The sequence below is a fragment of the Pholis gunnellus genome (assembly GCF_910591455.1).
Source record: "Pholis gunnellus genome assembly, chromosome: 5".
In the NCBI taxonomy this organism is placed as follows: Eukaryota; Metazoa; Chordata; class Actinopteri; order Perciformes; family Pholidae; genus Pholis; species Pholis gunnellus.
In genome coordinates, this window is record NC_136531.1 from 1,056,246 (window position 1) to 1,079,213 (window position 22,968).

General features: G+C 43.4%; 2 protein-coding genes across 3 annotated transcripts; one reads left to right on the plus strand and one right to left on the minus strand.

Annotated features, from left to right (window-relative positions):
- Positions 1-268: 268 nt before the first annotated feature.
- On the plus strand, positions 269-12,950 carry LOC306696208 (NLR family CARD domain-containing protein 3-like; the record flags this gene model as incomplete). The annotated part of the gene is made up of 6 exons (XM_079159761.1): positions 269-2,100; positions 3,694-3,867; positions 4,044-4,217; positions 5,825-6,001; positions 11,255-11,301; positions 11,398-12,950. 6 exons carry the CDS (start codon positions 269-271, stop codon positions 11,952-11,954), a joined length of 2,961 nt encoding a protein of 986 aa, XP_079015887.1. The 3' UTR covers positions 11,955-12,950.
- Positions 12,951-16,389: 3,439 nt separating this feature from the next.
- On the minus strand, positions 16,390-19,871 carry LOC306695787 (uncharacterized protein). 2 transcript variants are annotated; one of them, XM_079159147.1, is made up of 3 exons: positions 19,635-19,871; positions 17,357-17,624; positions 16,390-17,097 (listed from the first exon to the last, which is right to left on the minus strand). In XM_079159147.1, the coding sequence occupies exons 1-3, from the start codon at positions 19,712-19,714 to the stop codon at positions 16,402-16,404; spliced, it is 1,044 nt and encodes a 347-aa protein (XP_079015273.1). In that variant the 5' UTR covers positions 19,715-19,871; the 3' UTR covers positions 16,390-16,401. The 2 variants fall into 2 exon arrangements, with proteins under 2 accessions (XP_079015273.1, XP_079015274.1); XM_079159148.1 differs by having other exon boundaries at positions 19,595-19,871.
- Between the last annotated feature and the right edge of the window lie 3,097 nt (positions 19,872-22,968).

Sequence of the window (22,968 nt, forward strand, 5' to 3'; positions counted from 1 at the left end):
ACTGCAACTCTGCTTCCTGGTCTCAACTCTGGGTTTTCAGGGATTAAGTCCACCAATAAACTCGGTCAGATTTCTCAATCTGCTCCATCCAAAGTGGGATGAATGTCTTCTCTTCTAATCAGACCAGACAAAAGGCAAGGACACGTTTGTTGTTAATCTGATGAAGACAGTCCTTTAGCAAAAGACCATTTGTGTTCTGCTCCTCCAACTGTAGACAAACAATCTAATAATAATTATATTTTTCATATTTGTGTTCAATATAGACGAGATGGTTCTGGGAGTACACATCTCATCTCACCAACAAACACTTCAATCACGCTTTCGGGATACGTTCATGTGTGTACAACAGGCCTGGTTGGAGAAGAAGGATGAGAAACCTCTGGATGAGATCTACACAGAGCTGTACATCACAGCAGGGGCTGACATACACATCGACACTCAGCATGAGATCAGACAGATTGAGGCGAAGAGGGCGAAGTCAGCAAATGAAGAGAAACCAATTCAAGCCAGCGACATATTCAAACCCCCGTCTGGAGGACACAGACCCATAAGAACAGTACTGACCAATGGAATCGCAGGAATTGGAAAAACATTTCTTGTGCACAAGTTTGTGTTGGACTGGGCTGAAAAAAGAACCAATCAAGATGTGCATCTCATTTTCCCCTTCACCTTCCGTGAGCTGAATATGAAGGAAGAAAAGTTTTGTTTGTCAGAGCTCATTCATGAATGTATCGAGGAGACCAAAGACATCACGACAGAAGCTCTTAATCACATCTTCACATCTCTGCAGTCATCAGGAAACACCAACTACATCAAGAGTAAATTCAAACTTCTGTTTGTTTTGGATGGACTGGATGAGAGCCGCCTTCATCTGGACTTCAACAACAATAAGATCCTGACTGATGTGACAGAGTCCACCTCAGTGGATGTGCTGCTGACGAACCTCATCAGGGGGAAACTGCTTCCCTCTGCTCGCCTCTGGATAACCACACGACCTGCAGCAGCCAATCAGATCCATCCTGATTTTGTTGGCATGGTGACAGAGGTCAGAGGGTTCACTGACCCACAGAAGGAGAAGTACTTCAGGAAGAGATGCAGTGATGAGGAGCAGGCCAGCAGGATCATCTCCCACATCAAGACCTCACGAATCCTCCACATCATGTGCCACATCCCAGTCTTCTGCTGGATCACTGCTACAGTTCTGGAGGATGTGATGAAGAACAGAAAGGGAGGAGAGCTGCCCAAGACCCTGACTGAGATGTATGTAGAATTCTTGGTGTTTCAGACAGGTCAGACAAAAAAGAAGTATGACCAAAAAGAGTTCAATCAGTACATTAAATCATTAGCAAAACTGTCTTTTCACCAGCTGGAAAAGGGCAATCTGGTCTTCTATGAGAAAGATCTGAAAGAGAGTGGCATTGATGTCAGTGAAGCCTCAAAGTGCTCAGGAGTGTTCACAGAGATCTTCAGAGAGGAACGTGGGAGGAAGAATAAAGACAAGATGTTTAGCTTTGTCCATCTGAGTGTTCAGGAGTTTCTGGCAGCGCTCTACGTCAGAATGGAAGTCGTTAACAGAAGCAAGAATGTGATGTTGGAGCCAGGGCAAACTTGTGGCTATAATGTGCGAATTGTTGTCAACAAAATATCTGAGGTCCACAGGTTTGCTATTAAAAAGGCCTTGAAGAGTGAAAATGGACACCTGGACCTGTTCCTCCGATTCCTCCTGGGTCTTTCACTGGAGACCAATCAGACTCATCTAGAAGACCTACTGAAAAAGAAAAGTAGCTCACGGGCCAATCGGAAAACAGTCAAGTACATCAAGGAGAAGCTCAGAGAGAATCTGTCTCCAGAGAAAAGCATCAATCTGTTCCACTGTCTGAATGAACTGAATGATCGTTCTCTGGAGGACGAGATCCAAGAGTCCCTGAGATCAGGACTTCTCTCCACTGATGAACTGTCTCCTGCTCAGTGGTCAGCTCTGGTCTTCATCTTACTGACATCAGAAAAAGATCTGGACGTGTTTGACCTGAAGAAATACTCTGCTTCAGAGAAGGCTCTTCTGAGGATGCTGCCAGTGGTCAAAGCCTCCAACAAAGCTCTGTAAGTACTCAGATAACTGCCTCTAACAGCTTTATCACATGAGCAGAGTAGTTCTTAACTAATGAAAGTCTTCTGTTGCCAGATTCAGTAAACAAATTGATTAGTTGATCAATTGAAAAACATGCAAATTGTTTCTTCAGTTTCATTGCAACTCCACAGATTAATGCAGTTTTGAAATGAAAACAATGTCACTTTGTTGTTCAATTAAGACTAAAAGTTATTGGGGATTGGGATCCATTAATTGCTGTTAGATTCAGCCCTGTCTCCTAAAAATTACTTTCCCCCAAAACTAAAATGCATTCTCAATTACATTTGACTAGAAACGTATTTTCTCCCTGATTACGTTTGTGTTTGACGTATTACAAATACTGTAGCGACCCTTGGTCAAGACAGCTACGAGACGTGCTCTTATCTGTGGTGTTTTATTATCGGACAGTACACAGGCTACTGTGGGCCGTAGCCTACGCCAAACAACAGTCTGTCCATTAAACGTTCTCCCCAACTTAACCATCTGCTTCCGGTTCTCCCCCCAGACTCGCAGCACCAACACAACAACATCCTCATGAGGCCTTCACTGACTTCCGTAAATGCAATCACCAACTTATTGATAACACAATAACACTTATAACATAACTCAGTCCGTTACAATACGTTTCTCATCAACATATCTTTGCCGTAATCTAGTCTTTATTATTTTTCTGTGATCTGCCTCACCTCTACCCCCACCACCCACGAGTTGTTGCCCCGCAGCCTGTTCCGAGGGCTGACGGACCTGACGACGGGGTGCCTCGCGGGTGCACTCGGAACCATAAAACCAAGTCCGGGATTTTACCTGGGGAACGTTCTGGAGGTATTGTGGCCGGGTGATGTGCCTCGTTGCTGGGGAGGAATGAGTCGAGAGTGGCGGGGTGTTGTGAGGTATATTTTATTTATTTGTATCCATCTAACCGTAACCCTGCCCTAACCCTAACCATAACCATAACTTCCACCAGGAAGCCACGTCCCAACCCAAACCTAACCCTTAAGACAGTCACGATTACTCCAGAATTTTACCCGCGGGCCTTTGTGGAGGTATTGTAGCCGCGTAATGTTCCTCGTTGCTCGGCCTGGATGAGCGTGTGTCTGCCGGAGACAGGCGGCGTGTTTTGGTGGTATCTCGGCCGACAATTTGGCGTTGTTCCCGGGGGTGGATGAGCGCGTATTGTGGTAGTATTCTGACCGCGTAATCAAACTCAATGCTCGGCTTCAAAATCAGTGCGAAGTAGAGGCGGTGGTGGAGAGGGAAAAAAGGTTAAAGTGTTAAAATGTTGATTAGAAACGGATTTGAAATACGTCAAACATAAACATAATCAGGGAGAAAAGGGAGAAAATACGTTTCTAGTCAAATGTAATTGAGAATGCATTTTAGTTTTGGGGGAACGTAATTTTTAGAAGACAGATTCCAGTAATACACACAATAAAAGGTAAAAACCCTCTCTGTACCTGAGACTCTTCTTCGATTGTTCAATTTATAAACTCAGAAATGTTATATTTTACATTGAAGACAAAAAAAAAATAGTATTGTGTTTGTCTTCATCACTAACTCTCCTTCAGGCTGAGTGGCTGTAATCTGTCAGAGAGAAGCTGTAAAGCTCTGTCATCAGTCCTCAGCTCCCCGTCCTCTAGTCTGAGAGAGCTGGACCTGAGTAACAACAACCTGAAGGATTCAGGAGTCAAGCTGCTGTCTGCTGGACAGAAGAGTTCACACTGTACACTGAAAACCCTCAGGTCAGGTTTAACAAACCTATAAATGGTGAACCAGAACTTTCATATGGTGTATTGTCATTTGTCTTTACTCAGTTTACCACTTTTCATCTATGACAGTACTGCCTATATAAATATAAGTGTAAGTTATATCAAATGTAGATAGAAATGTTTTCACACATGTGATGTTCATATTTTAGGTTGAGTGGCTGTAATCTGTCAGAGAGAAGCTGTGAAGCTCTGTCATCAGTCCTCAGCTCCCAGTCCTCTAGTCTGAGAGAGCTGGACATGAGTAACAACGACCTGCAGGATTCAGGAGTCAAGCTGCTGTCTGCTGGACTGGAGAGCCAATACTGTCAATTAAAGATTCTCAGGTCACAATTCATCTTCTGTTTATCTGATAGCCCTTTAAATTTTGTTTCATATATATGTGGTCTTAAAATATACTTGAGTTGGAGACAACTACACTCATTACGGTTATGAAACATTAGCGAGTAAAAAGCAGATACTTTATCAATCTGTTCAACAAGCAAGATCATGTAAGCCAGGAGGACAAAGGACAGGAGGACAGGAGGACAGAAGGACAAAGGACAGAAGGATGGAGGACAGGTGGACAGAGGACGGGAAGAATGACTGATACTGACTGATGTCTGTGTTCTTCATTCTTTATAAACTTCACTCAAATGATATTCATTTTATTGACATGTTCTCGAAACCCCAACGCAATCTGCATAGAAATGAGTTGCGTATTTGTGGTCCAAGCATACAGATAGATGGGCAGGAACCGGGAGTCCAGGGAGTGGCTAAGTCCTCACTTCCCGATGTAGAGTCCGATTCGGACTCTTTGCTTGCGATCATCGAGGCCGATGGACCGGGGTCGCAAGGGAGTATTGTGAAGGAAAAATGGGAAGGGGAAAGAGAGAGGGAAGGTGGCTGTCTCCCCCCCATCCAACGGGGGTTACCCCCTCTGTGGGCGAGGAGGGAATAAGTGCAGATGAGAGTAGACCTGTCCTGCATTCACCACAGACACTGCCATCACCTGTGCCTTCGCCATCACCTCCACTTTGGAGGTCCAAGCGTGCTACGGTTCATTCTAACCCGCACCGGCTGCCGAGGTCTGCGGTAAGTCATCTCAGGGAGAAGGGAGTAGCTCCTGTAGGGGTGGCGCAGTTGCAGCAGACTTGCGTGGCGGTGCTGAAACAGGTTTTTTCAGGGTTAGCTGAAGGATTGGGGAAGGTTGATGTGGGATCTGGATGGGACATATGCCATCAGTGGGACACTGAGTGATTAAGGGGGGGTGAATGTAACCAAGTGGAACTGACGGGGTGTGACTATTGGGTCTGCCGGACCGGTAATTGGGTGCACGGCTAATTAGGTGGAAAGATGCACCTGCTGGCAAATCGCGTCCTTTGTCTTTCTCCCCGCCGTCACAAGTGGGTGTGCTGAATCGGCTCTCTGTCTCGGCCACCACAAGCTGGGGTGCTGAGTTATTTACTCTCTCTCCCGCAACAAGCGGAGACGTAGCGTGAGGCCGCATGCTAAGTTGCTTCGGTAGCGCAGTGTCTGGGAGGCATCCGGTACAGAGGGGACAGTGTGTGTTTGGGGGATGGCTGGTTCAGATATATATGGTTTTCATTATGTATTTCATGTGCTGGGGAATTGGGTACAATTAAGAAATATGTTAATGTTGTATTTGTTTTTTAAAGAGCTTCCTGAGCAGTGCACACAATGGTAGCTGGGGGGGAATCCAAGTGGGGGTGGCTGGGTTGCTGAACAGTCGGTGGGTTAAGGTAGTTTCTTTTGGGTTTGTTTTCTGTTCTCTACACACTTGGAAAGGGAGGAGTGAGCTGAGGGGATTTAGTTGGTTGCAACCTGCAGCTCACTACTAGATGTCACTAAATCTTACACACTGTTCCTTTAAAGGTGCAACGTGACTGAAAGAGTAGATGAAAGTTAATGTAATATAATTGTGTGTCTCCAGCCTGTCAGGCTGTCTGGTCACAGAGGAAGGCTGTTCTTCTCTGGCTTCAGCTCTGAGATCCAACCCCTCCCATCATCTGAGAGAGCTGGACCTGAGCTACAATCATCCAGGAGTCTCAGGAGTGAAGCTGCTGTCTGCTGGACCAGAGGATCCACACTGGAAACTGGACACTCTCAGGTATGAAGAGACAACAAGAGCTCACAGTCTGTTGGTTCACAGTCTGATAACAGTGAAGACAGTAGCTGATGTTGTGAGAGTCCCTGTCCCCACTGAGACGGACCTCCTCACGTCAGACCAGGATCTGGTGTTGGTCATTTATTGATCATTCTTTTTGACAAATATGGTGTCAAAGTGTTTATAGAACATTTTACAAACTTCTCAAGCGGTTCAAAGTTAGTTCTTGACCTTGAAAACAGCAGTTGACAAAATAATGTCAGCTCAGGGTCCATTTAGTATCTGTTCTGGAGCTCTCCATTACATTCAGCAGATCTATGGATTCTTTACATTTGTTTGGTAAAACTAATGTCCATAAAATGATTTAACGTTACATATTTAAGTATCAAATCCAGTGTTGATGTTTATGGAAGAGGTGAAGACATACAAAATAATAACAATAGTCACTACAATAATCATCATCATCATCATCTTCATCATCATCCGGCGCCGCACGAGTTGCAGCCCTTCACAGCAGCCCTTCACAGCAGCTCCTGCTCACCACTGAGCTTTTCTTTTATGTCTAGTTATTTGTGTTACTTTTTTCATTTATTTAATTTCATTAACAGTAGTGCTCTATGGCAGCTAGCTACGTCGAGTTTGTCGTCTTCTATTTGCTGCTTATTGCACTTTTCACCACCGTGTCCGGGGATCCAGCAGCAGTCATGGTCCCATTGTCTACACCAGGGATCGGCTGTTAGCGTACCGGGACACGGCGGCACTGCTACCTGAGGAGAGACCCGAGGTTCCCCGCGAGCTGAGGAGGAAGAGACACGGAGGCCGAGCTGGGGCAGAGCGTCGCTCCAGGAGACGTTTTAAACTCATCCTCCCCTCCATCATCAGGGGAAACAAACTGTCTCTCCCCAACAAGATGGACGAGCTATCAGCGCTAACTCGCCATCAGAGGGAATACCGCGAGTGTAGCCTCATGGTGTTTACGGAGACATGGCTAACGGAGCTAATTCCGGACACGCATGCTACACTGGACGTGTTCCGTATCATACGGGTGGACGGGACAATGGAGAGCGGTAAGAGGAAGGGAAGAGGTCTGCCAGTGTTTGTTGATGATAGATGGTGTAACTCTGGGCACATCACTATTATAGAGCAGAACTGTACCAAGGACATTGAGCTGTTAGCCGTTAGCATGAGGCCAAGCTACCTACCAAGAGAATTCTCGCATGTTATCGTGATAGCTGCGTACGTTCCCCCCTCTGCTAACGCTGAGGCGGCCTGTGACGTCATCCACTCGGTGACAAGCAGGCTGCTGACACAACACGCCAATGCACTCCTCCTTCTCTCTGGTGACTTTAATCATGCCCCTCCGTCCTCCACTCTGCCCATATTCACCCAATACGTCACATGCCACACCAGAGACAATAAAACACTGGATCTCTTGTATGCCAACACCAAGGAGGCATACTCCTCATCACCTCTCCCTCCCCTGGGAAGATCTGACCACAACCTGGTGCACCTCCGGCCTTTGTACAAACCTCTTGTACAGAGGCAGCCAGCTGTGACCCGCACAGTAAAAAGATGGAAGCGAGGAGGCTCTGAAGGACTGTTTTGACTCTACTGTGTGGGAAGTATTCTGTGATGACCATGGGGAGGACATTGACAGTCTCACTGACTGCCCTCACAAGACCCTCCTCAAGGAGAAGAAGAGGGTCTTTAGATCAGGAAACAAGGAGGAGCTGAAGACTGTGCAGAGGGAGCTGAGGAGGAAGATCAGGGAGGGGAAAAAGACTACAGGACGAAGATGGAGGATCAGCTGCAGCAGAACAACATCAGCGGGGTCTGGAAGAGCCTCAAGGCGATGTCTGGATACAAGGGGCCCAACCAACAGCCTACGGGGTCCAAGAGTGGGTGAATGACCTGAACTTATTCTTTAACAGATTCGATCAGTCATCCACCCCTCCCCCATCCAGTCCTCCTTGCTGCTGCAACCTCCTTTGGCTGCACCCCCTGTTTGGCTGCACCCCCTGTAGATTGTAGAAATTACACCTAAACTGTGCGTAAAGTGTCCTTATTCTTTGATCGCTGGGTAATCGTCATCACCTCTTAGTTACAGCATTATATTGATGAACAGTAGATGTTCATATAGCAGTACTTTTAAAATAAAAGTGCACAATACACTACTTTTGAATTCATTATTGAACTTTGCCATAACAATGCGATTGATCGCAATTAAAAATTGTAATTTTTCCCCAGCACTAATATTTATAGTATACTTTAAACAGTTAAATATATTGTTCAATTTGAAGAAAAACATTTGCCTTGGCAATAAAAAAAAAGCCTTCGTCATTTTGTCCTTTTTTTTTTTTAAGTATCAGTTCAGGCACCGTTTAGGCACCGGTATCGTTTTAAAAGTATCGTATTAGCACCTGTATCGGAAAAAACCCAAACGATACCCATCCCTACCTACGACACACCGCCCTCACTCCCCAACTTGTCCTTCACAACTTTCCAGGTGAGAAAAGAGCTGATAAGGTTCAAGGTGAGAAAGGCCACGGGTCCAGACGGCATCAGCTCAAGGCTCCTCAGGTCCAGCGCAGACCAGCAGGATAGTGGAGCACGTCTTCAACTTGAGCTTGAAGCTGGGGAGAGGACCACAGCTGTGGAAAACATCCTGCGTTGTCACGGGGCATGGTGGAGGACTCAAGCGCAGACCAGGCAGAGTAGCGTGTAGAAGTTGTTTTAATGAACAATTCAAAACAAACAGCAGACTTACAGGCACAATGGGGCATCCACGGAAGAGACAAGGGAAGAGGGGAGGAAATCCAGCAGGACAGGAAACAGGGCAGGCAGACAGGGAAACCAGTAACAGGACAAGCCGAACGGGCGGGTAGACATAGCAAGAATCTGGCAAGGAGTGACTGATGGGCAGGAGCTTATGAAGAGGGAAGAACAGGTGAGAAGAGTTGTGCTGATGAGGGGGAAGTGCTTGATTACTAATCAGCGGCAGGTGAAGGGAATTAGGCTGAGGGAGTGACTGACAGGTAGAGTGGAGTAACACAGACACACAGAACACAGAGGCAAAGCCTAATCGTGACATGCGTGGTACCAGTCCCAAAGACCCCGCGACCCAAGGACTTCAACAGCTTCAGGCCGGTGGCGCTAACATCCCACCTGATGAAGACGCTGGAGAGGCTGGACTTTGTACATCTCCGCCCCCTGGTGAGCTCATCTCTGGACCCACTCCAGTTCGCCTATCAATCTGTCATCGGTGTGGATGACGCTGTCATCTACCTGCTACACAGATGCCTTTCTCACCTGGAAGAGGCTGGAAGCACTGTGAGAGTCATGTGTTAATATATCCAGAGCCTTCAACACCATCCAGCCTTTGCTTCTGAGGGACAAGTTGGAGCAGACCGGGTTGGACCACCACCTCACTGCATGGATCTTAGACTACCTCACCAACCGTCCACAGTATGTGCGGATACGGGAGTGTGAGTCTGACCTGGTGTCCTGCATCACGGGGGCCCCACAAGGAACCATCCTAGCTCCATTCCTCTTCACCATCTACACCTCAGACTTCACACACAACTCTCCTAACTGCCACCTGCTAAAGTTCTCTGATGACTCTGAAATCGTCGGCCTCATTTCCGCCGATGATGACAGGGAATACAGGGAACTGAACCAGGACTTCATAGGATGGTGCCAGCGGAACCGCCTCCAGATCAACTCCGGTAAAACCAAAGAACTGGTGGTGGACTTCCCTCTCCTCCGACACCAGTGAACATCCAGGGAAAGGACATTGAGATGGTGAGATCTTATAAGTACCTGGGTGTTCACTTGAACAATAAACTGGACTGCACTGATCACACACATGCACTTTATAAAAAGGGTCAGAGCAGACTCTATCTGCTGAGGAGACTCAGGTCTTTTGGAGTGCAGGGAGCTCTCCTGAGGACCTTCTTTGACTCCGTGGTGGCATCAGCCATCTTCTATGGAGTGGTCTGCTGGGGCAGCAGCATCTCGACAGCTGACAGGATCAGACTCAACAAACTCATCAAGAAGGCAGCAGTGTGCTGGGGTGTCCACTGGATACGGTGGAGGTGCTGGGAGACAGGAGGACGATGGCTAAACTATCATCCCTGATGAACAACACCTCCCACCCCATGCGGGACGCCCTGCAGCTCTGTGCAGCTCCTTCAGCCGCCGGCTGATTCACCCCCATTGTGTGAAGGAGAGGTACCGCAGGTCCTTCCTACATATACATATACATATACATATAAATATATACATATATATGTATGTATATATGGTGTGTGAAGGAGAGGTTCCGCAGGTCCTTCCTGCTGCTGTCAGGCTGCACAACCAGCTGTGCTCCCAGTAGACCACACAACACTAACAACACTAAACATCTGTGCAATAGAAACACATTGTGCAATAAAAAAGAATGAATACTCTGTCTATAATGTTTTTAGTTTTATATTTAGTTATTGTGGATTTTTGTACTTTTTTACTTCGTTGATATTCTTACTGTTTATTACTTATTTATATTACTGCTGCTCTTGTTTGTTGCTCTGTATCTTGTTGCTCTGTATCTTGTTGCTCTGTCCACTTTGCTGCTGTGATCCTGTAAATGTCCTCACTGCGGGACTAATAGAGGATTATCTTACAGTATTAATCATCATTGTCAAGTTAAACAGGGTTTTTCTTTTATGTAAATAGAAGAAATATAAAGAACTGAAAAAGATTTAAGCTAATTGGCGTTCTGCGGTTCTCCTCGGTGGTCTCGGTCTACGGCTGAAGGGGCTCTGAAGTGACTTCAGTGGGACGTTCGGGGGCTGAGAGGCATCGTCCAGAACACTGAGTAGATTCCTCAGCATCCTCCTCTCTGAAACCTCCACCACAGAAGCAGCTTTCCTGATGAGCTTGTTGAGTCTCTTAGCATCAGCTGCCTTCACCCTGCTGCTCCAGCACACTACAGAGGAGAAGATGACGCTGCTCACGCTGACTTTAGCCCCTAAAGCTGATGCTGGGTCTGATCTTATGGGACACAAGCTGTTGCTCATTGTAAAGCTGAATCCAAGATACAAACCTCTCTGTTTAACACTGACTTGAACAGCTTTTGGTCTCCACTTTAAATGATGTTTAATCCATTTTTACAGTTTGTGTATAAAATGTGTTTGTCTGAATGGAGGATCTGAGTGAAGGTTGATGAAGATCAGTGATGATGATGAAGCTTCATTCTGACTCTGTTTCTTCCTCCAGGGTTGAACCTGCTGGAGCTCAGTGGCTGAAACCTGGTCTGAGGAAGTGTGAGTGTTCACTTTGATTCATGAAGTCTCAAATAAACCCATCAGCTGTGTTTGATGATGAACTGATGCTGTTTCATGTCTCCTTCTGTCCTTCAGATTCCTGTGAACTCACAATCGACACAAACACAGTGAACGAATTCATCAAACTGTCTGATGACAACAGGGAGGTGAAATATGTGGGAGTGGATCAGTCATATCCTGATCATCCAGACAGGTTTGACGACTGTCCTCAGCTGCTGTGTAGAACTGGTCTGACTGGTCGCTGTTACTGGGAGGTCGAGTGGAGTTATAGAGTTTCTATATCAGTGAGTTACAGAGGAATCAGAAGGAAAGGAAAGAGTGATGACTGTGTGTTTGGAAAGAATGATCAGTCCTGGTGTCTGGAGTGCGTTCATGGTCATTACTCTGTCCTTCACAATAACATCACAACACAACTCTCCTCCTCCCCCTCCTCCTCTGGTAGAGTAGCAGTATATGTGGACTGTCCTGCTGGCTCTCTGTCCTTCTACAGAGTCTCCTTTGACACACTGATCCACCTCCACACCTTCAACACCACATTCACTGAACCTCTTTATCCTGGGTTTGGGTTCAGGTTCAGGTTTGGTTCAATGTATCTGTGTTCTCTGGAGGAGGGAGAGTCTCCTCCTCTGTAAAAACTCACACTGCTGACGATCACATTCAGATCAATATAACAAAATATAATCAACAAATAAATCACTTTTATATATTATTATGGAGAAAACAATCAACCTTTATTGATCCCTCGGTGACATTCAGAAATGAATACTTTAGTACTTTCACTTTCATTGTGAATGCAGGACTTTCAGGTTTTACTACTTTAACTTAAAGATCCGTTGAAGACTTTTGGATGAATGAACATAATATTAATAAGTATATTTTCATCATCACTTGAAGATCAGAATCGTTGTGTTTCGTTCCCTTAGAATGAGCAAAAGTGATGATTGTGTAATTGATGGAAACAGAAATCTTTGTGTTTCATGAACTTCAGGTTGGGCTCTGATGTTTCCGTTTTCATCACTTTGTTCACTCGAGAGGACAAAATCATTCCAAAGACGTCCTCATGAAGCTGAATTCAGCCTTTGTAGCATCAAGAGTGCGTTCTCCCTCCACTGGGACAAGAGTAGGAATATGTTTTCATTCAGCCTTAAAGCTCAATTATGGAGTTGAGCTTTACTTTACTGTCACATCTTATTTTCTTAGTAAAAACAAGTCGATTCTATTGTTTCAGATAAAATCAGGTTCCACACATTTATGCAAATAGATCACAAATATGTAACTTTAGACAAATGTAGAAATCATTTGACTTTGTAGAAATGTGATTCCAGTTCATCTAAATGTGATGTGAAATATAAAGCAGTGACATATTGAACCAGAATCAGGTGATTGTTTTACTGAATATGTGACTGATGTACTGAGCTACATCTTTTATTCTTGTTGTTCTGACTGAAAGTTGACATTCAGAAACACAAACAGCTTCAACACTTGACTACGAGGTTGAAGAGTGAAATGTGAGGTTTGATTTAGGTCCAGGTCAGATTAACAGGATCCTTTTTAAACAGAGACCACCAATGAGGACTGAAAGGAAGCACAACAACAACAGTTAACATGAAACAAGTCATGAGTCACATGTGTTTGTACAAGACTATTCTGTCAACATGTAAATAAATTAATTCATATAAATATCTGACTCCATCTTTGTTTCTTTGAGACTACTGTGTGAAGTTGTTTCGTTAAGGCTTTTATTGTGGTGTTTCCTGTGTTTTATTTTGAAAGGAACCTGGTCTCAGGTGGTAAACGTAACTTGACAGAAACACACAAACGGTAGTAGAGCTTCCGGTATTTAATGTGGAGTAAAGAAGTGTATAAATGTGGTAAAAACTCCTCTTAGCGCCAGTTGAACAGGTAACAAGGTGTTTAAATTGGTTAATATCTTTGTAAAGATTGAGAGTTAACTTTTACTCGACGCCAGTTAACCGGATGTGTTGTTATCAAAGTAAACGTCACTTTGTAGGTGACGTCACACGTTAGCTTAACGGCTACAGGAAGTTCACCAGCTCAGTTTAACATCAACCGCTCGGCTCTTGAGCTGTTTGATTACCGTAAAGATCAGAATACAGGCGCACTGACTGCGGTCTGTCCGCCTCTGTGTTGAGCTTCTCCGGCTCTGAGGAGGACCCGGTGTCGCTAACGGGCTCCCTCTAGCGGACCGATCCCGGAACTACACCAGCAGGTGGTCTAAGATGAGCTCATCCTTTATTTGTCCCTCAGAGCAACAACAAGAAGCATCGGTAAAAAACTAAACAAGTAGATATATATACAGTATATATATATATATATATATATATATATATACTGTATATATATATATATAGTTATAGTCAGGGGCGGACTGGCCATAGGGGATACCGGGGATTTCCCGGTGGGACGGTATTGGGCCCATCACCTGTATTGGGCCCATCACCTCTATCACCAACCGGTCCTCTCTCTGACATCGCCTGCCCCGATGATATTCTATGCTTCACAGAACTGTTAAATTTACTCTATTACCTAAAGTCATCAATCACTGACTGATATTTCTACTACTCCTCGCGTTCTGTATTCACACTCATGGTTTCCATCTTCTTCACTCATCTAATCTCTTCCGTCAGTCTAACTTTGTTTTAGGTGTTCTTAAAGGTCAATCACTCTAGCCCAGTGGGTCCACAACCTTTTTTGCGCCATGGACCGGCTTCATGTAAGACAATATTTTCACGGACTGGCATTCAAGGTGTGGCGGATAAACACGTCGAAATAAATTATACGATTGGCATTAAAACATGTCAAGAGCCACAGGCGGATGAAATTGCGAGAGAATCCGGTCATTTTTTAAAATAAAACTTTCAATAAAACGGAAATAATATATTTATTCTTTCTGTGCGGCCCGGTGGTTGGGATCCTCTGCTCGAACCTACTCAACACTCGTCATTCGCTCGCAGACGAAGCCGTTTTTGAGCGCGAGCCGGCAGCATGGCACCGGCACCAAAAGGGTTCCTTTAAAGGTGGAGCTGAAAAAGAAGAGATGTCTGGAGGAAGGTGCATCAAAATATTTAAAAATCTCTGACTTATTTGGGAAACCACCGACTGGTGACGGTGATATGATGGTAAGTTGTGGCGTTGACTTCACAGATGAGGTAACCTTCCCTACAAGCTAGCCTAGCTAACGTTAGCTAGATAAATGTCCAAAATTGAGACCGTTATGATCCGGTCAAATAAGCAAGCTGGCTCTGTTGTCATCATGGAGATGATCTAGTTTAACATGTTAGCCGTAGTCACTTGCTTACAATCAGTCAAATAACACTTCAGTTAACCAACTAGCTTGTTACGCTAAAATCACCGTGTTACACACACCACTAACATTATAAACAATGTTAATATGTTCTCTAGATTGATGATCAGCCAGGGGCCCCAGAGCCAAGATAAGACCCAGGGCCACACAGTGATTAGTACAGAAAAGTATACTTACATGTACTTAAGTACAACTTCAGTGTGTGCCATTTTAGTACAAAAAAGTACACTTAGTATATTAAAGTAGTACACAAATAGTGTATTTCATTTTAGCACGTGTATTTGAAGTATACTAGTACACTTTGAGTGTACTAACCAATAGTGGAAAGTTAAGTACAAAAAAGTATACTTTTTTTTTTTCTAAATTTAATGTACTTAAGTGTACTTTTTTTTTTTTTAACCCGGGCCGGAGGATGCTGAAGATGAGGCAGAGATGGTTTACAAAAAGTGCTCATCTTGCGAGGACTGTCCAATCTGTTGCTACCGAGTTCTGAAGCAGCACCAGCTCCTGACAGACGCAAACCACATCACAGGCCTTGCATACAGGTTCCTGCTCACCCTCTCTGTCACACAGGTGGCATGCGAGCGAAGCTTTTCGACGCTGAAATATATAAAAGAACAGGCTCAGGAGCTCGCTCTCTCAACAGCACCCGGAGGCTTTTATGTTGACGGCTACTCAAGACAGATGTTCAGCAGATGCTGGACAGTGAGAAAATCACAGACGGAGTTGCAGAAAAGAGTGAGCTGCTGCAAAAACTACTCATGTAGTGAGGTAATAACAACAACACACGAGTATACTGATATTGTTTGTTATGACCATGTGACTATAATGCACCTGGGCCGGCAGAGTTAGTTTAGGTTCTGTTACTTAACTTATTGTTTTGTTATGCACCTTCAACACACACACACACACACACAGCATGCAACACTACTGATACCACTGCAGTTCACACCCCATTGTATGTTCTGTTCTGTTCATTTCTACAACACACACTACCGTTCAAAAGTTTGGGGTCACTTAGAAATGTCCTTATTTCTCAAAGAACACACTGTTTCTTTCAATGAAGATAACATTAAATGAATCAGAAATACACTCTATACATTGTTAATGTGGTTAATGACTATTCTAGGTGGAAACGTCTGGTTTTTAATGAAATATCTACATAGGTGTATAGAGGCCCATTAACAGCAACTATCACTCCAGAGTTCTAATTGCCTTAGAAGACTAACTGATGATTAGAAAACCCTTGAAAACAGTTGTGCTGGTGCGAGAAGCTATAAACTGGCCTTCCTTTGAGCTAGTTGAGTATCTGGAGCATCACATTTGTGGGTTGGATTCTACTCTCAACATGGCCAGAAAAAGAGAACTTTCATGTGAAACTCGCCGTCTGTTCTTGTTCTTAGACATGAAGCTATTCCATTAGAGACATTGCGAAGAAACTGAAAATTGACACGAAATTGTCTGGATGACCCCAAACTTTTGAACGGTAGTGTAGCTCATACTAATTCTACCCTCTGATTACACTTTCTTTATTGTGTGGTCTTTCTCTGCCGACATTCATTCCTTCAGGTTCTGTAGTTATACGTACACGAGCCCAGAGTTCAGCACATTCATCTAGCAAACTATACCGACCTGTGTTACAACAGCCGGTATCATTTTTACTCCACGTGTCCGTCCAGGCACATTGGTGGATCCAAATGTTATAAAAAAAAATGAGGACAATGGATATTATATCTGTTTAATTTTGTAACCTGTTATTTTACACACATCATTTCAGTGTGAGTGATTCTAACGTGCAGGTCCTTCAGACTTTCCGGGCTGGCTTCAGGCCCATCTTCTGAGGTCACATACCCAGGATACGTGGGGTAAAACCGGGGCGGAGGCGGCGGTTTAGTGGCTTCATCTCCGGCCCCCGATGACGACGGTGGAAGCAGCGGTATCAACTTGGCGTGAGCGTAGTCGATCTCAAAGCCCTCAAAGATAAGCCCCACCCCAGAGGCGCCTAACCCCTCCTCCAGAAGCCTCGCCGCCTTCCGGGTCGCCAGCACCAGGCCCTCGTAGTCCTCTTTCTCTAGTCGGAATATATCCGAGGTCAAAGGTCGGCGTGGAACCAGCACGGTGAAGCCGGGCGAGTTGGGGAACGGCGTGAGAAAGGCCACGTGGCCCTCGTCCTCCCACACCCGCCACTGCCGCCGCTCCTCCCCGCGAACGATGCGCGAAAACAGGCCCGGGTGAGCCGGGTCGTCTCCGAGGAACGTCAGGTCGGGTCGGGCGTCGGGCGACGGGAGCTTGGCTCGGATCCTGGTCTGGATCTCGGTCAGGCTGGCGTCGGTCCACCGGGGGGCGGTCTTGGAGGTGCAGAAGCCTGGGTCGTGGGCGTTGTGTTCCTCTTCTCCCGCCAGGTGGGGGCGCCACTCTGCATCCAGACCGTGGAGAGGGAGGACTCGGATCTGTGGGAATAAAACAAAAAAATAAATCAATAATATATATTATTTAGGAAACAGCTGGCACACCTAAGGCTGCTGGGAACTGTACTTACTTATTTAATATTCTTTACTGTTTTATTACTTATTTATACTGTAAATTAATAAAGGATTATTTTATCTTACTGAGTCTTTTCCCACCACGACAGGACTCAAATTCAACAAAACACTTTTATCTTTTAATTTAAAGCTAAATTATCTTTGAATCCTTAAATCAGACTCTCACCTGTGCCGGTCTGTCCCGGTGCGGTCGGCTGACCAGCGCACACCTCCGCACCCCCAACCGGTCGCTCAGCAGCTCGGCCACGGCTCTCGCCCCCGACATCCAGCTCAGGTACTCGGGCTCCTCCAGCTGGAAGACGCTGCCTCCCGGTGGGCTGCCGGGCGTACTGCGCTCCAGGACCACAGAGCCGGGGGTCCAGGGCCGCGGGTGCAGGTAGGCCACCAGCGCCCCCGACCGCCAGACGACACGATGGGGGAGAGAGGAGGACATCCTGTAGGCAGGAGAGAGAGAGAGAGAGGGGGAAACTAATTATTCATCTGTTACAGCCATTAATAATGATATTACATGATATTGTGATTATCTATCATATTTAAATCACTTCTTAAAACCTTTTTTTACAGACTGGCTTTCATGTGATGTCGTCGCTTTACTGCTTTATTTTTATTAGTTGATTTCACTAAATTATTTTATTTATTTCTGAGTATATTTTTATCATTCCTTATTATATTATATATATATATATGTATCTATATATATATAGTGCTTGTTTATTGCCTATGTTTTATCAAAGCAGTTTGTAAACTCTGTTTTTAACGGTGACATATAAATAAAGTTATTATTATGACATTATTCTGATTTACACAGTGTTGAGCATTCATACACATCGTTGTATTGAGGAGACATTAAAGTGATGGAGCCCTGAGAGGCAAACATTAGAACATAAATAATTCTGGTGGTTTTCATTTTCTAAATCTAAACTAAATGTTTTCTCTCCTGTTTGTGAATTAAGTGTTTGTTGTTGTAATACTCATTTCAGCCACAAGAGGCTAACGTGCACCGGAGCTTCTAATTATGATTAAAAACATTTTTACTTCCAGGTGAGTTTTGATTTCTAAATATAAATATATATTGTATATATATTTATATTATATATTATATACATAGCCTATATATATATATATATATTGTATTATGTATATATTGTGTGTTAGTGAGTTATGTACGTTACTTTCTTTTAGCTAGAAATGCAATCTTAATAACTATATAATCAAATAATAAGAACGAAATACAATTTGAACAAAGCTGCCGTTAGCCGTTAGCCTGCTAGCTGGTGAGTAAAACATATTGTTCATCGCTAAAAATAATAAAAATATCCCAGAAAAAAAAAGGGTTTCCCAATTACTGATGAATATTCAGTTGTTTATGTTAAATATCGACGGTTTGTCTGAAGAAAAAGGACAAAATACTCCAGTGAGTGTTCATGGATTCTACATAAAGTTAACATTTAGTGAAGTATTGTGATTAAATAAAATGTTTAACTCCAGTTTTATGATACTTAATACTTAATACTTCTACCTCTCTACATTCCAGAGGGAAGTATTGTACTTGTGTACTTCACTACATGTATCTGACAGCTGAAGTTACTGCTTACTCTTACATACTAACACAAAGTACGTCATAACATATTTGTTATAATATCACTAAGAGTATTTAAAATCAGCTCCACATGAACAACTACAATAGTAACATGTTACACATGAATGTATTAATTAATAACAATAATGTAAAAGTATTTAACACTTTCAGGGGCTTCTTTTTGCATAACAAGTACTTTTACTACTTTTTGTTGATTACACTTATAAATAAACTTATAAACATGTTTTAGTTTTGTATTTTTGGAGATGAGTAAAAAAAATTACGAAAAGTTTTAGAAAAAAATAATTTCAGTTGAATTTTGATCAAAAAAATCAAAAGCAAGAGTTCAAGAGTTTATTCTTTATAAAGAATAAAATACTCAGAATACTCAAAGTTAATAACATATAAATACACATATATATATAATATATAGCGAATTAACGTGACCAGCTCTCTGGTGTCTCTGTCAAACATTACATCATCACCATGTGACTGTCAAGTGCTTCGCGGCTATTATTTAACATTTAACGTACTTATCAGATATTCAAAGAATAACAAAGTCGATCTTTTACTGACGTGTTCACACCCTTAGTTCACACGACGTCATCTTAACGGTCTCATTGAGCTGAAGTAGAGGCTCACGAGTGGGCGGCACGTGAGCCGATTGTTTCTGTAGATCAAACTAAATCACAGTATCGTGTCAGTGATGGTGTGGTTTAAGCTTTTCACTGTGGAAAACATGAAACACGTGTTTTGTAATGTAGTTTGGTGTAAACACTGTGCGCTGGTGCTCGTGACCCGTTAGGACACACAGAGCTCCCCTACCTGCTAGTGAAGAACCGAGGACACACCGGAAACTACCGACCTGCTCTTCGGCTCGTAGAAGAAGAAATACGAAGCAGAAACAGCCGCGAGGATCCAGAAAACACTTCCGGCTTTCAACATCCAGTCAGTGAGGAGAGAGGAAACGAAACAGGGGGAAGTTACCTCCTCACGTCCTTTCCTAAACACTACTCCTTGACCTCGAAGGAACACGTCCACGAAGTGAAGGAAAGATGTGAAGGAGAGTTCATAAGGAGTTAGGAAAAGACTAAATCCAGACGACACGTTCACTAAGCTACGTCATTATGATGCGACGGTGGACGTCACTGACGTGGGTCTGCCAATGAAACTACAACAAAGGACTACAAAAAGCGCAATATATATTTAATATATATATTTAAATCGAATTATATACATATACATTTATGTATATTGTAACATATATATATATATATACATGTATATATATATAAATATATATATAAAACAGCTGAAACATCAAACAGACACCAGAGGGCGCTGCTGAGCTGCAGACCAAGAGGAGCAACACGAAGCTTCAGACACGAGTTCAGACTCGCTGCTGCAGTAAAATCCTTCTGACTCAGAAGAGTTTAACTCGAATTCAATCTTCATCAAATCATCAGATCAGAGCCTGAACTCTTCGTCATATTACACTTGTTCTCGGAACTTCACTCACTTCCTGTTTCTGTGGAATGTCAACGTAAAAACCCCCACGACCACATCTGTGATCTTCCTCTTCCTCCACACCCATGACTCACTACACACACACACAGAGACACACACACACACACACACACACACACAGAGACACACAAAAACAGACACACACACAGACACACACACACGCTCACAGACACACACACACACTCACACACAAACAGACACAGACACACACACACAAACAGACACACACACTCACACACACACACAAACAGACACACTCACACACACACACAAACAGACACACACACTCACACACACACACAAACAGACACACACAGACACACTCACATACACACACAGACACACAGACACACTCACACACACTCGCCAACACGCACACACACACACACACAAACAGACACACTCACACACACACAAACAGACACACACACACAAACAGAGAGACACACACACATACACACTCACACACACACACACACACACACACACACACACACACACACACACAGACACACACACACGCTCACAGACACACACACACACTCACACACAAACAGACACAGACACTCACACACACACACAAACAGACACACACACACACACACAAACAGACACACACACACAGACACACTCACATACACACACAGACACACTCACACACACTCGCCAACACGCACACACACAAACAGACACACTCACATACACACACAGACACACTCACACACACTCGCCAACACGCACACACACACACACACACAGACACACAAACAGACACCCCCCCCCCCCCCCCCCCCATGGTAGAAGCACAGCCCGGAGGAGGAATGGGGTTCTTCTGGTGTCAGAGTGAGAACATCTGGAGGAACTGAGTTCTTCGTTTCACTGGAACTCGTACGTTTGAACAGTTTGTCGACTTTATTTGTTTTCTGGGTCGAGTTGACAAACAGTGAACAGGTCAAACCTGCTGACGTGGACTTTATTCTCCTCTTCTGTTCTTCATCACCACAGTGAGATGTTTACAACGTGCATTCATTCATATTACACATTCATTCATCTTCTCATTTAATCACATTTAAAAAAAACTGAATGAAATGTTCACGACAGAATTGTTCAGAAGTTATGAGATGAGCCTCTGAATCATCACTATATATCAATAATATATAATAAATTCCACCAAATAACTAAATACTAAATACACTCCCATCTAGAACTATGATATAAAATATAAAATATAAAGTATAAAATGCAGGACTGTGCTGTGCTGTTGGTTATTCTACGTGATACGAAGCCGACTGTAGAATCAAGACATCACTTTGTTTGAGGCGTGTTAGTTAATAGACAGGAATAGAGCCGCCGCATGGAGTCACATGTCTTTACAGTAGACTATGAATACACCAGCAGCCTTACTGGGTTCACTCTGCTGACCCAAAATACCATCGAGTCATTTACTCTGAAATACAGCTGACGATTGTCTCAGAGAGCTATTCAAGCCTTCACACTGAAAGCTGATTCACCTAAAATCACACACACACACACACACACACACACACACACACACACATATTATATATATATATATATATATATAATATGCTCTGTGTGAAGTACGTCTCTTTCCCAATTTAAGTCTATGGGAAAAAGTATTTTTGGGGCCCGATGATGGAGCTGAAAGTTGTATTTCTAAGTCCAGGATGAAACATTTTGTGGTTTTTCTATTAATTAAAAAGTCTGAATTTTATTTTATTTTATTTTATTTTATTTATTTATTTTATTTATTTTATTTATTTTATTTATTTTATTTATTTTATTCATTTTATTTTATTTTATTTATTTGTTGTATATGTATATATATATATATATATATATATATATATATATATATATATATATATATATATATATATATATATATATATATGAGAATGTTATTTCGGTGATTAGTCTCTTTAAACCTGATGAAGAACATGAAGCCTCTTCTTCACTGCTGACTTCACTTGAAGGAATGTGACCAGACCAGAATAATCTGGTTCTGGAGGCCACGCCCCCAAAAGGAGCTCATGTGGTTTGAACAAAGTGAGACTTTAACTTTAAACTTTAATTAGATTCTCTGTAACGAGCTCAACGAGCTTTCGTCTGACTCCTCGACCTTCTTCCTGCTTCTTACAGTCACTCTTCACCTTCACTGATCAGATCACATTTTACACTCGTGGTGAGAGTGAGAGAAAGTGAGCTGAAGACGTTTCAGACGAACACTTAAAGCTCTATGTTGTGATATTAAACACAAAGTCTCACATCACGACGGTAAAAATAAATCCAAATACTTCACCAGCTTCTTACTTCTGGTGATTGTATTCCTTTGTCCTGTCTCCATGCATGTGTGTGTGTGTGTGCGTGCGTGTGTGTGTGTGTGTGTGTGTGTAGGTGTGTGTGTGTGTGCGTGTGTGTGTGTATTTGAGTGTGTGTAAATGTGTGTGTGTGTGTGTGTGTGTGAGTGTAGGTGTGTGTGTGTGCTTCCTGGACTACATTAACACAGCAGTCAGCATTGACTCTGAAACAAACACGTGTCAGGATCACTTTCAGAGATTCTACACCAAAGTATTCTCAGAGGGATTAAAGTGGTGGAAAGTAAAGTACCTTTAAAGTAAAGTACCTTTAAAGTAAAGTACTTTAAGTAT

Bases quoted from the DNA above. Each gene is read 5' to 3' on its own strand.
- LOC306695787 (XM_079159147.1), bottom strand. From the start codon at position 19,714: ATGTTGAAAGCCGGAAGTGTTTTCTGGATCCTCGCGGCTGTTTCTGCT. The intron at 17,625-19,634 runs GTCGGTAGTTTC...TCCTGCCTACAG, and splicing joins TTCTACGAGCCGAAGAGCAG to GATGTCCTCCTCTCTCCCCC. The intron at 17,098-17,356 runs GTGAGAGTCTGA...TTATTCCCACAG, and splicing joins ACCGGGACAGACCGGCACAG to ATCCGAGTCCTCCCTCTCCA.